The following is a 14,667-nucleotide window of genomic DNA, read 5'->3' as shown; positions in this document are numbered from 1 at the left end:
ATATGCTTGAATATAAAAAAATTATACTATACCTACATAATAGTATGATTTAATTCTTTTTAATTTTTGAATAAAAGTATTAAATTACACAGTGCTAATGACGAAATTAAATAAAAATTACGAATTAAGATTAATTAAGAAATTTCTTTGTAAATTTAAATTACATAGGAATACGAATTTCCATGTATTCGTAGATTCAAAGCAACGATCGATTATATATTGAACGTGTCTAAAATAATTTGGTTAATTACGCTGGGTCTTGTCCTCGAACTATGTGTCATGCACACCTATTGCATAGCAATTAAACAGGGTGCAAGTGATATCTCTTTAATGAATATCTCCATCGAACGTGTCAGGCAAACTTAATTTAGCCCGCTGCGTCCTACAATTTTCCTTGTTAATTACCACACAATAATTTAGAAGGTTCTCTTGCTAATGAACTAAATTATGCAAAATAGCTGCAGAATATTAAGTAGCTTCATGTAACAGAAATACATCTAATCAAAAAAAAAGCTTAATCCTTTTACGATGATAGCAACATAAAAAAATATAGAAAATTTATTTATAAAACTGTTTAAAAAAATAGATTTCGGTCTTCAGACCTGAATATAAATACATGTTCAGAACATCGATTTTCTGAAGATTAGGTAAAACAAAAATAATATCAAAAAAACATTAAACATCTACAAAGTAAATTATCAGCTTTATTCAAGAATTCATCTATACTATTTATTAATAGTTTTATTAAGAAAGCAACATTTATTAATAAAATACATCACGTAGAATGTATAACTGTCACAGCATTTTCTACATTGTTTTTAATTATTATAAACTATAAATTAATGTTTCCCAGTGACTTTGTCAATAATCGCTTGAGTTAAAACCTTTCCAGCAAGATCCTTAGCTATATTAGTCAACTGATCACTGAAGTTAGGTTTTTTAGTGGCGGGAGGAGGAGGATAATACCCTGCAGGTGGAGATCCTTGAGGATAACCTTGTGGATATCCCTGAGGATATCCTTGAGGATATCCTTGTGGATAGCCACCTTGAGGAGGATATCCTTGCTGATAACCAGGATAATTGTTACCATAAGGATTAGGCTGGCCAGGATATCCAGAACTTGGAGCAGGATATCCAGAACCTTGAGCAGGATATCCAGAACCTTGAGCAGGATATCCAGAGCCTTGAGCAGGATACCCACTCCTTGGAGCTTGACCTTGACTAGGATACCCAGGATATCCAGCATTAACCGTGTTAGCATCCACTCTCTTAACACTTTCCTCGTTTGCTCCAGGATAACCAGATCCTCGAGAACTTGTAGGATACGAACTACTAGGATAACTGCTCGATCCTGAAGGATAACCTGAACCACTGCGCGATGGGTAACCTGGATACCCAGAAGAACTCGATGGATAACCACTGCTTCTCGATGGATAACTGGAACTTCCAGATTGCGATGGGTAACCAGAACTTCCTGGATATCCTGAAGAAGTACCTGATGAACTAGAAGGGTAACCAGAACTGGATGGGTAACCGGAGGATCCACTTCTGGAAGGATAACTGGAGCTCGACGGATAACTGGATGAAGGATAACCAGAACTGGATGGGTAACCTGAAGAGCCACTTGAGGGATAACCAGATGATCTACTCGGGGTGTCTTCACCTCTCTGTTGACTCTCTAAGGATGGATAAATGCTCCTTGATGAACTGGGGTATCCACTTCCTGCTGGGTATCCTGATTGTGTTTCTCTGTTCTTAACTGACGAACTTGAGCCGTCTGTTACCGCAGATTGCACATCTCCACTGTTTTGTCGTCTTACGATCACTTTGTTATCCTCGTCTTCGAATTCTGCGAACAATTCGTTATCTACCTCCTAATTGTTTAGAAATGTTGGCATTTCGAAAGGTGCCCCATGCCATGCCGAGTCCAACATAATTTCACCTTTTCCAATTTATTCATGTGTGATTATTCCTTCATGGTTCTTGGTAAGCTATGCTGACGCGATTGTGAGAATTATTCGCAGTGCACGATTCACTGTGTTGTCTCAATTAGAGTGTTATCAAGCTAATTATAGTGTTTATGTGACGTGATTGTTGTTACTTGTACCGTGAGATTGCCTCTGAATTTTGATTATTAATTTTGAAAGCTGAGCTATGCAACGAATTGCAATTGAGCCATGCAATTGCACATTTTTATTTCTTTCTATGTTAGAAATGATGTTAATATAGAGATGCAATTTTTGAGTTTATTTCATAACGTAAGTGATATCTGATGGAACAATAATTGAAATTAGGGAAGATACAATTATTGCTGGGAATTGCATATATTTAACATATTATATTTGTTCGGTACATTGAATAATCTAAATACTCATTAAGTACCAATGCATCTAAGATATTTATAGTAAAAAGCAAAATTGAATACATACCAGAAATTTTAAAATAAATCATATTTTATTTACTTTATATTCAAATTCCATATGTATATATTCAATTTTGCTCTTTACTGTGTATATAATAGCAATGTTTTAAAAATAGGTCACAAGTCACCAAGATGGCACTAAAAAGAAGAAGCCACAGTTATCTTATAAATTTATAAAATTGTAAATAAAATCCAAATTACACGTTCACATTTTGTAACACAAGAAATTTTATGATAACTGTAGTTTCCAGCTTACAAACTAAAAATCTTGGGCCCAAAGTTAAGTATGTTGTAAGTAATTCGTAGAATGGTAACTGATCCATCGATTAGCCGGAGAATCTCCAAACTCTGTTTCCCTGTTCATCGACTGATGTATGGGAATCGTAATAACCACTACCCCCGAAACGAGTACGGCTTCTGGGAGTGGTGGTGGTTACACCATACGACCCATATTTACGATCATTGCCAAACAAGCGATTAAAAATAGAACCGTCGCCAATAGTGTTCCTCGATCCTGCGTTACCACTGTTTCTTCCTCCGAACCCATTAGAAGAACCCCTTGGCGGTGGTGGTGGTGGTGTTGGCCTAACGCGTGGTGGTATTGGCCTAACGCGTCCTGGTCGTCGTGTCGGATAGACTGTCGAATTGGAGAGTGGAAATCAAAAACCACGTCAAAATCAAAAACTAAATTCTGACTGTGGTTTTAGTAGTCTGTGTAATAATTTGTTAGTCGATATTAATATTACATGCCAATGTTAAATAAATTAATTTTATGCACTTCTGTAAGGCATGCACCTTAATTACTGTTACTTCTTTTGTGCTATATTATTTTATTTTCTGGGTTATTTTCAACTTCCACTCTTCAATTTGTGCTATTTAAATCGTAGTATTTTTGACTGAAAAAATTTATGCTATAATAGGTAAACAGTGTCGGATTAAAGGGGCCCCTTCTAAGCCTTACATTTACTATGTCAAAAATTATTGTACGAATTTTTTTACTGCTTCTTTTTTCCTTTACAATTAAATGATATTTATTTGCAATATTAATTCCCAGAAATCTTAATCCGATCCTGTAGGTAAATAAAGTTTTTATATATACAGGGTGGTAAAGAAAAGAATTCAGAATAAAAAAATGAACAGTAAAAATTTGAACCTTCTCTTTTTCCACCCAGTGTATAATCCCTATGATTAAAAAGTAATTGGTGAATAAAAAACACAAAGCTGAAATTCATCTATACAAAATATTAAATAGCCTGTAAAAAAATATTAAAAAGAAGAAAAATTGAAATCGATTTTGTTGCCATAAAACACGAAAACAATATTGAAAAAAAAGTCTGCTGATAAAAGAAAAATGACTGTTTAGAGTATAAAATATGTGACCTACAAAGTAGTTTTACGTATCTTGTTGAAGCAGATAAGAGGTGTCAGGGTTCGACACGATAACAAGATCAGTCGATGTTTGCTTCGGCTTTAAGAAATTCATTCTAAAGCCTGTTTGGGGCCAACTGCAGTTTATGCACCGAGCACAGATGACAGGTAATTACAGGAAATCCGTGAGATTGATAGAAACAGCATCACTTTTATTCCGACTCATGATTTGCACAAGTATATCAATTGCAATCATTGTGCATTTTGTATATGTATTGTACATATAGACGTCAATGGAGTAGTTTCAATTTTATATCGAAACTCATAATTTAATATATGTATAATAATAATAATAATATTATATAACTTTGTAATTTTATGTATAATAATGTCATTATAATTTTATATTATAGATATACACCTATGCATATAGATATATTAGCAATGTTTCGCTAATTATTCATTACACAGTCAAAATATTTTGATCATAACGTAAACGTGTTTTATAGCGACAATTAATTGCACGCTACAATGAAAAATAAAAGATGTACATGATTTATTTTGTTAATAAAAAGAAATATGTACAAATTATCCTTCTCTTGTTGAATAATCCCGTAATATCAGGTACCAAGTTGATCGACTCGTTAAAATCATTAAAGTGTGAGAAATTTGTTACTTTAAGATGTTTGTCATTTAGTATACTAATTGGAAGAACTGATGTCTCAAACTGTATAATTTTAATCAGTCGACTGTATCTTTACTATTCAACATTTCTGAAGATCTTATTTTCTATAATTGAATAATAGAATTATCCATTTGTCATTTTCTATTAATCATAAATGCTTTATACGAAGACAATTAACGTGCTGAAAGACACTTTGGAAGGCACGTAATACATTGTGTTGTTGGAAAACAATGTTGTAATACTATATAAACGGAAGAAAATAATATTTTCAACATTTAGATTCAAAGTATTCCACAACACTAATAACAGTACTAACGTTTCATTTTACTATCATTGAACGACATAAAATTGAATAATATTATCATTTCAACAAATTGAAAAACTTAATAGCAGTTACTGAAAGAATTTACTACTACTATACTGAGTAAAATCAATACACCTAATGAATTGAACCTACACATTGAAATTTAAAAAAAAAATTATTACTCTGCATCTCAAATATATTAACCCTTGAACACCAAATCCTGGATCAATCTTGACCCGAAATAAAGAAAACATATACCAGAATATTAACCTAAATTTTTGAACGAAAGAGATTCATATAGTGGAAGAACAATTTGTAAAGAAATAGTGTAAAATTTAAAAAATGAAAATATATACAATATACAACCTTTGCTCCTAATATTTTAATTAATATGCCAAAGCAATAAGCTGCCTGCATTTTTTGGACGTGTGGAAATTTTGTACGGTACTTTCATTATCAGGGGCGCAAACATGTTACACAAGGGTGATTCAAAAAATTTATGTAATTTTTATTTTATCCCCATCTTTTAAATCCTTTAGCATAAAAAATGGGTGGAGTGAAAATTAAATTGAACCCTTCTTTTAAAACATTTCATCATTTGTAATTAACTGTTTTCTTAAGACACTTGTCACTATAAATTTTAGAAAAGTCACGAATGCTACTTTTTCATGGCTTGAAAAGTGATACGAATTGCAATTAATTTCTTCTGAATGTTATGAAAGCTAGCAATTATTAAAATTTTTAGTATAGAAAAATCACGCGACCTTTAATTGACAAAAAAAAAAAAAATAAAAAATAAAAATAGTTCATACATGAACCACCTACTCGTCAAAAATATTTATCACCTAAAAAATTAAAAAAACACCTTTCAAAAATCTTTTGAATCACCCTAAACATTCATCCACGACAAGAATAAACATCTGTCGTGCAGCATTAGCCTATTTACATAATTTCAAGTCGGACAACGGAATCGATAAACCTTCAAAACCGAATATATTGTGATCACGATCTGTTCACGAGAATAATAACCAAACTCATCAAACAGATCATCATTATAGATGAACTTTGAACAATCCCATTGTTTCTACGATAACCTGGATATGCAGTATTATGATGCATGCGGTTCTGAGTATTGGAATAAGGATAATTCGAGTATCCAGGATACTGTTGCGGATATCCTGGCGGTGCTGGATAACCAACTTGTCCGGGATATGCTGGATAACTAGGCTGGCCAGGATATCCAGGGATAGGCATCCTGTTGTTCGTTGGATACGGCGGATATCCCAAGTCTTGCTGTCGATTTCCATGATTTGGTGAAGGATAAGGCGGATATCCGCTGTTAGAGCCGCTGTTACTAGGATATGCTGGATATCCGGTGTTAGAACCGCTGTTACTGGGATAACCCAAATTGTTGCCGGAATTCACTTGACGGTATCCTCCTGTCGGGTCAGGAGGGGCTACTGGTGCATTAGCATTCGCGTAAGGATTCGAATTGCTAGCACTGTTGCTGTTGCTCTTATCGTGATTGTCATCGGTGTTGGTACGTTGCCCGTTCACATATGATACCCCTGCCGAGTCGTACCCTGAAAATATTGTCCTCTTCTACCTTCTGCTTACTTATCGACTACGTGGAACAACACCAAGTAAAACGAAAAAAGGGGGTAGGGGATGCTAAAACCACACGAGTGCTCTAACAGCCTTTTTATTCTACAAAAAAAAAATAGAACAGGGGACGAGGAGACTCTTTCCTATGGTAACTACACGCCATCCGGGTTAAAAATCTTTTCGGAGAAAATTGGAGATTTTAAAAGCGACTCGTTATAATGAAGTTAGTTAAACGAAGGTGCAGTGAAGAGTTTCAAAAGTCGTGCTGTTGTTTCGTCCTTTGTCACGTGCCCAAAGGAACGGTTGAAGAGTGTTCGAGGTAAATGTAAGAGGATACATGCTGCATGCGGCCCAGCAATTAAAATGTTAGAAATGAAAAACGATTCCTATTTCACCTCTGGTGAAGAGTCTTTTCAACTTGGTTATTTAACACGTTAAATGTACGATGTGCCGTGATTTTCATTTCATTTTGTAATTTACAACTTTCCATTTGGTACTTTGAGAAATTAATACGGGTGTATAATAATAATGTAATTTAAAAGTTTCCTGGATTTTCTTCAGTTCTTCGACTGTTACATATTAAATTTAATATTTTGGAGGTGAATACTGAAATATTTTGGCATACCAAATAAAATTCGCTATTATATGCCAATTTGTAGGCTAAACTAAAACTAACGAGTATCATGTTAAAAATAAATGATATTGAATAATATTATTTTGTGCATTTTATCCCATAAAGTGTTCGTTCAAAATCCATTTTACTGGTTACCAGGACGATACACTTTCCTCCATATCGACGGTATGCTAAAAGTTTATACGTTCAAGAGCAATTTCTCCAAAATCCTATAAAGCAACGGGAGTGTACGCGCACCTAGACGTTTGTGTGTAGATGGTGGCGGTAATGGAAAGGTCGTGTTCGCAAAAGTTGAGAAAGAGAGAAAAAAAATCTACTATACAGGATCTTGGGGTGCGCGTTACATCCCACTTTACACCTGGCAATGCGTTTCCAAATTACAAATCGAATTTTCGGCTAGCTTTTATCCCTGTAATTGTATTTCGTTGTAAGATCAAACGAAATTGAGCAAAAATGCTTGATTCTATTTAAGTGATAAGATTTATTCAATGAACCAGTTTAAATGGGCATGGATAGAAAGGATTAATTCAAGATCAAGTGTACCGGAAGAGTTAATAAAGAGTGCACGTATCAATGTAAATTACACTCAACATGATTTCAAGCCTAGATTAGTCGAGAACGTGTTATGACTATTTCAATCACGTTTAGTCTATTCTTACATTAAGTCTCTCTGCATAGTCCATTGCCCGAAAGTTCATTTTTTAATTTATATTTTGAAAGATATATAACAGAAACTTAATACCTATATTATTGAAGCCAGATCGACAGATTCATTAAATTTTTAAGTTATATTTAGAAAGATATTATACAACAGACATGAAAATTTTAGTTAAAATATTAGAACTTTGAAAATATAAAAAAGCACTTTGTAAGAATATGAAGAAGTGTAAGAAGGCAAAGAAGCCTGGCAATAAAGCTGTCTTTATTGGGAAATAATGAGGATTACAATAGCTCAGAATTGCATTAACAAATGTCAAATTAATTTACAGTAAGAATTATTGAGATTTTAATTATTAAAAATTCGAATGGTGATTTTTCAAATTTAAGCTTTCAATTTACAACCTTATGTTGTTAGTAAAATAGTAATTGTAAAAATATTTTTCTGCCTTTGTTTTGTTTTAATTATTTGAAGAGCCAATCACTGGTGGCCCAACAGCAGTCAACGTGTGAATTAACGTAAATTAATACTTAATTTATCTAAATTAATATTTAATTCACATTAATATACTTGAACCAGTTTAATCCGACAAAGGCAGCAACTAGATGGCAAAATTGCGTACGAAATGCAATGACAAGCCATTTGAGAGATGTACAATTTCTATCGCTATTGTATGCCTCTTTGAACCGTGTGATTCGGTTTCATGCATTTTACTCGCTGACACTCGGCTGTGCTTTACGATTTTCGTGCCAGCCAACCAATGTACATGCATAATCAATCTCACAGGGTAACAGCAAATAAATTGATAAATGAATTTAAAAACTCACCAATGGCGGTTGATTTCTTTACACAGGTGGGTACGCCATTTTCGGTTTTACAATATTCATTCTCTCCGCAAACGGTACTTGCACAACTGACCTCTGTAAATGAAATTCATGAAACTTTTGTTAAATTCATACTAATGCCAGTCAATGAAAATTGGATTTGCGTAAGCGCTGATAAACTAGATTATTCCCTAATTATTCATCATTGATTAAACATTTCAAATGTATTGAATATATTATAACATATTTGATATTTATTAACGTCATTGATCGTGAAGCATGTAATTTCATATGCAGCTAATCAATAACTTGCACACAATGGATTATAGTTTAACAAGCTCGTAATTGATTGAAGGGTAATGGAGCTATCAATAATTTATGCACCACTGATGTTATACAATGTTCTAATCAAAGCAGAATTACAGTTGAACTGTAATACTCTGTCATCAGCTTGGTAAACATCAAAACAAAGATTTATTTATTATTATCAATAATGGTGTACCACTCAATTAAAGTAAACAGTAATTAAATTCTGTCAGAAATAAAATAAAAAAAAGATTAAAGTAAAATTATGATTACACAGTAGAAAGTATTGTATATTTTTTACTTGTCGCTCTGCAATAATATAACATTATTATATTATACAACACCATAAATGATATAACATGTAGGCATGTATTACGAAATACCGAATGTTCATTTAAAATTAAATCAAAACCGAATTCAGCGGAGTGTACACCTGGTGATAGGAATAAAATCATCGGCATTTCTATATTGAATACGCCGTAAATCATCGTTCAACTGAACTGAGGAAAATTCTATCGCTTTAAATAAATGGAATTAATGAAATATTTTTTATCGCAGCAAGCTTCATTTTCCAAAAATGTGAGTTCGGAAATTAATCGAGTGGATATCTATACAAATACCTGTTGACTCTAATATAATTTAATATTCTTGATATAAAATGATTGGTGATACTTTTATGTCATGAAATCACGATGACACGAACCAGATATATCTCAAACTTTATGTGCTCCATAATCAATCACTGTTCGTTGCAATCTGCAACCAGCCATTTTATATCAAGAATATTGATAAAACGTTTATGCAGTAATTTTTCTTCAACTTTAAGCTTTAAATTGATATATCATAAGTGCCATTTTACAAAATATCATCACGTCATATGTAACATATTTTATGATTCACCTTCCATAACGAACAAAGCGGACGATTTTATTTCCTTCCAAGAAGATCAATATGACATACGAAGTGTATTTACGAAAAGATCAAGAGTATTCTTACCGCCTGGATGGACTTTCGTGCAAGTAGGATAACGACCACAGTTATCGCGTTGGTAGATCGAGCAAGGATCCTCGGCCATCACGCAAACCTCGTCCCTCCTGCAACCGATGTCCTTGCATGTCCTCCCATACTCTGTGGACAGAGATGAAACCCCGGTGAGCTCTCGTTTAGTGGCCAAAGTTCGAGTATAATAAGCCATGATCCCGCGATTGGATATGGTTCATTAAAAGTTCGCTTCGGTGGAGGAGACTCGTCATAAATGGAATTTATATCGAGCGTTCTGATACCGGCGATAGAATAGGTCGTTTCGACACTTTAATTTCGGATCGCGTGAAAAGTGCACATAAACGAATCCTACTTCACCAAAGTACTGTCATTAAATATTTACACACGGGACTGGCTCTATGTTGAAATTTATTATGAAAGTGTACTTCTTGGAGTTTCCCAAGCTATATTGAAGACATTATTTATGAAAATGATATCTTTATATAACATACAAAAAATGAAAATCCAATATTTAATGTTCTATTTATGAAAAATTTACTGTTATTTATTAAAACCAGTCAAGAAGAAATATTAATAAATGACACAAGAAATAAAATAATATTTTCATTCCTTTCATCAAGAATATTTGAGTATAAAAAGGAAACATATTAAAATTGAGTGATGTCCCTTGCAAAAGTGTCAAGAAAGCTCACTAACGTTCACCATAAAAAAAATATGAATGAAGGTTCTAAGAAAAGAAATACAATTTCTCCAGCATATTTACGGGACGTTATCCAAGCAAGCCACGCGTCAGCGTAACGACGCTAATCGTAATTCTATTCAAGCACCACAACGTCATCCCCTTATAACCCCATCGATTCTCAATTATCCAGAAGGAAGGGGGAACGAGAGCGCCAGGAATAGAAGAGAAAAGGGAAAAGGGAAAGGATAGGTTGAGAAAGAGGAGCAGCTGCCGAGTTAACGCCCAGCCTCGTGTTACCCATATGGATGAAGGGAAGTAAAAGGGTGCGGATGGAGTAAGGAAAGGAAATATTAAAACTAGGCTAATGATCCTTTCTCTAATTGTCCTTAAACGTTGATCGTATTCAGAAATAAGAGGATAGATAAATGGCGTGAGGACGAGAACAATGAAGGTATTGTATAAAAGTTAAGTGGGATTCTAACCCTTTGAGGACGATGAACCTGAATTATACGTTTACACCTAAGTTGAATAGATAACTTTTTTCTATTTTTTATGAATAAATACAATTTAGCCTAAATAAAAAATATTCCATGATTACATTGACATTGAATTAATGAAAGGATTAAATATATTTAAGGTTCGTATTATTCTGACAGGCATATATGACTCTGACAGTAAAATTATCCAAGGCAATTAATTTAACAGCTGTAATTAAGGCCGGCTAATTAATTAGATTCGATTAATTAAACGCAATATGACGCTGATTAATTTCACATAGACTACGTATGGTTTGTTCTGTTTAAAATAAAATAGAAGACACGTAACAGAAACAGACAAGACCGAGGAAGATGTTTAATTACGTTTTCAAGGACACAGAACAGCTGTTGCGTAATTTTAATTACCCTGCAATCAAGCTTCTTCGATCACACCCAAAGAACAATACATTCCTTTCAAACCTTCAAACAATTGGTTGTAATTTCTCCTAATAATTATTGTAATTATCTGGTTTGAGAACAATGGCATGAAATATTTCCAATATAATCAATACACATCTTTCAGCGCACTCTAATTAACGTGATAATTAATCTCGATGATTTTCAATGCTTTTACTAAATTTATAACGTATAATATTTTGTTCGAAGAGCTACAGATTAATTAAAATATCACACCGACCCAATAAGATTTTAATTTCCATCACTTTCAGGAAATTGTCTTTTTCGTGGACAGAAATTAAGTTTTCAACTTCGATACAAGTTTTATGAAGCCAAATAATTATTCCTTCAAGTTTTGATCACGTTGGGAAACCAACAAGTTTCCCTGTAATCAATGAAATTGTAACATCTATCTTTACATAACTCGCATTAGCATCGGCACAAAAGTACAATTCCTCTGGAGTCTAATAATTCATAAAAAGCATCGTGGCGATAACTACAGCAATGATTTACAATGCATAAAAACGAAGGGAAAAGAGAGCAGCAATTTCATTGCAGTTGCAGAAAACTGGCGAATGAATCGCATGACAGCACGAAAAGGGTAGAGCAATAATTGTTAACTCGGTGGAAGCGATTAACGAGGTAGTTCTGCTGTTAAAGCGAATCTGAATGCGTTGGAAAAAGGTGTCTCTTTACAGTTCCTAACAAGTGCTTCTTGATTACGTAAAACCATTGCTTAACGATCATTCTGATATGATAAACGCGAATTATAATGCGCATTACCCGGCGTGTTCTGAAGATGAGCAGCGGTCTTTTGAAATCTCAACAAAGCGAATGATAGGATGACGACTTCCATTTACTTCAATTTCTTGAATTAAAATTCCTATTTCTATTCGATGCAAGGGTCATTCAATAATTAATATTTTCTTAAATTATATGGTAAAATTTAATTTTCTGGTATAGTTTAGCAACAAAAATAGTGCTTGTTCAATCTTTTGGTTCCTATTGCGGTTTCCTTTTTCCCTGTTTAACAAGATTAGGAAGAGGAAGAGGACAAAGACGACGATTACGAGGAAGGTCGATGTAATTACATCGGTCGAGTTCGAGATTAAAAACCATCGTTTATTTCCATTAGCTCCAATTAATGCCGATCAAACCAAACGATTGGCCATTGCAATTGAATTACGACACCGTTTTAATTATTTCATGATATCGGAGAAAGCTTCGCATTAAATTAAAATTAACTTACTGTAAATTAGTCTAAAGTAATAATTCAATATTTTTAGTTATATCATTTGATTTTTACTTACTGGTATAGGAAGCTGCATCAGGAATGGAAGAAATAAGTAAAATCGTCCCCAAAAGGATACCAAGTGTACACTTGGAATACATTTTCTGTAACAAAAGATTTTCATTTTTATTAATTAGATTTATAGAAAAATTCAGTTTGATTACAATTTTTTTAATACTGAAACTTAACACTAAATTTATTTATCTTTTTAATAAAATTAAATTTTGTATCCTTTACTTATTGACATTTTCAATTTATTTTTAATTTTTAGTGACTTTATTAAAAAAAATTCAAGATAATTTCAACAATATCATATAAAAATTTTTCATTGAAATTATAAATAATTATTCACATTAGTTTTTGAACAATATGTACAACTGGAGATTAGCTACGCGTATAAATACAGGATGCAACGTTTTATTAAGAGCATTTTTCGTTAAACACCCCAGAAACGAAAATAAACGTCACACAGAATATTTCCATCCTATCAAACGTTCATTTATAATAAACATACGATTTCAAAACATTAAACATTCAATCATACCAGATAAGTAAATAACATAAAGTAAATCTAATTACGGCAACAGAATTTAAATACATATTCCAAATAAAGATATGACCGTAATCGTACACTGCATTCATTTTACACATTTATTACTTATTTTCGAATTCATAAAAATATATCACTTTTAAAAAGCAGTGTAAAATTTCAACAATAATTATACCCTGATGCAAATATTTCAAAAATAAAAATTCTATTTAAATGTATCACTGTTCCAGTACGAGATTAATTTCGAAGTTCTCGGTATGTATGAAGAAAGGTCAACAAAAGGAATGTGTTTACCAACTGCTAAACAGATCAAAGAAATGAAACCTGACACCGTTATCAGCAGATATTCAAAACACACTTGTTACTAACAACCAAAAATATTTCCCAAGTAATAAATTTCTTATAATCGAGATGGAATACAAGATTTCACATTTAATCAAGAACATAAATTTCAAAAAACCAGTTCTGCGACTATCCTTTCCCTTCCTCGTGCTTGTCTTACTCACGCTTTCTAACCTCAATCGTCATTCCTATCCTTGGAAATGCACACCTAACCTCAAATTACATCGAAAGAATTTTGTAGAAACAGTGCACGTAGATTCAAAAGACATACGTACACACTGACAGATAATTAATTAAAAATTCGTGACATTGGAACGATGGTCATTTAATTGTGTGACCTTGAAACACCATACGAATTCACAAACTGCGTCGTTCGTTGCGACGTATTTTATCATTTTTCCACGTTCATGGTTATTGTATATTCTCCTTTATGTTCTACGAGACAGTGTAAAGAAATTCTTGTTGAAATAACGAATAATGTAGACCTACCTCGAAATTTTGCTTCACTCGATACACAAGAACGTCTACTTCACTTCGTAGTCAGTACAACACTGACTACGTAGTGAAATGGAGTATCGTTAGTGACATGACGTTGCGGTAAGCGAAACAAAGACGCATAGATAATATAGTACAGGAAAGAAAGAGAGGGAGCGACACTGAAAAAGAACCGACAATGACGTGGAAAACGTGACGTAAAAGGAAGAAGAACGTTATATTGGGTGCATTAGATCGCTTTAACGATCACAAAGGAGATAGAAAACAGTTTTTATCAAGGGAAATTTAATTTTAACACAGTGAATGACGTGGAGATCACCGGTGACCGAGACCACGAATTAATTATGATAGAATAACTGAGAGAAATAAAATAAAGGTAGTTTTAATTAATTAATATTCAATTAATATAATTTATGCAAGTTTGATAGAAAAACAACTAAGGAAAATGTTTAATATTATACTAATGAGTTTAAATTTTTTAAATAATAATTCTTTAATAACAACCACTAATAAATTAACTATGATGGGGGTCAGTGATCAATTCCATGAATTAATTAAAAAATAAAT

General features: G+C 33.0%; 1 protein-coding gene across 2 annotated transcripts; it reads right to left on the bottom strand.

The window, feature by feature from the left end:
- Nucleotides 1–684: 684 nt before the first annotated feature.
- On the bottom strand, nt 685–14,199 carry LOC114874343 (calcium-binding protein P-like). Of its 2 annotated transcripts, none has more exons than XM_029183537.2 (5): nt 14,095–14,199; nt 12,733–12,817; nt 9,803–9,934; nt 8,504–8,596; nt 685–1,867 (listed from the first exon to the last, which is right to left on the bottom strand). In XM_029183537.2, the coding sequence occupies exons 2-5, from the start codon at nt 12,812–12,814 to the stop codon at nt 840–842; spliced, it is 1,335 nt and encodes a 444-aa protein (XP_029039370.2). In that variant the 5' UTR covers nt 12,815–12,817; nt 14,095–14,199; the 3' UTR covers nt 685–839. The 2 variants fall into 2 exon arrangements, with proteins under 2 accessions (XP_029039370.2, XP_029039371.2); XM_029183538.2 differs by having other exon boundaries at nt 685–1,849.
- Between the last annotated feature and the right edge of the window lie 468 nt (nt 14,200–14,667).

This window comes from Osmia bicornis, chromosome 10 (genome assembly GCF_907164935.1).
Source record: "Osmia bicornis bicornis chromosome 10, iOsmBic2.1, whole genome shotgun sequence".
Lineage (NCBI taxonomy): Eukaryota > Metazoa > Arthropoda > Insecta > Hymenoptera > Megachilidae > Osmia > Osmia bicornis.
The sequence above is the reverse complement of the archived record's forward strand: the minus strand, read 5'-3'. Positions and strand labels throughout refer to the sequence as shown.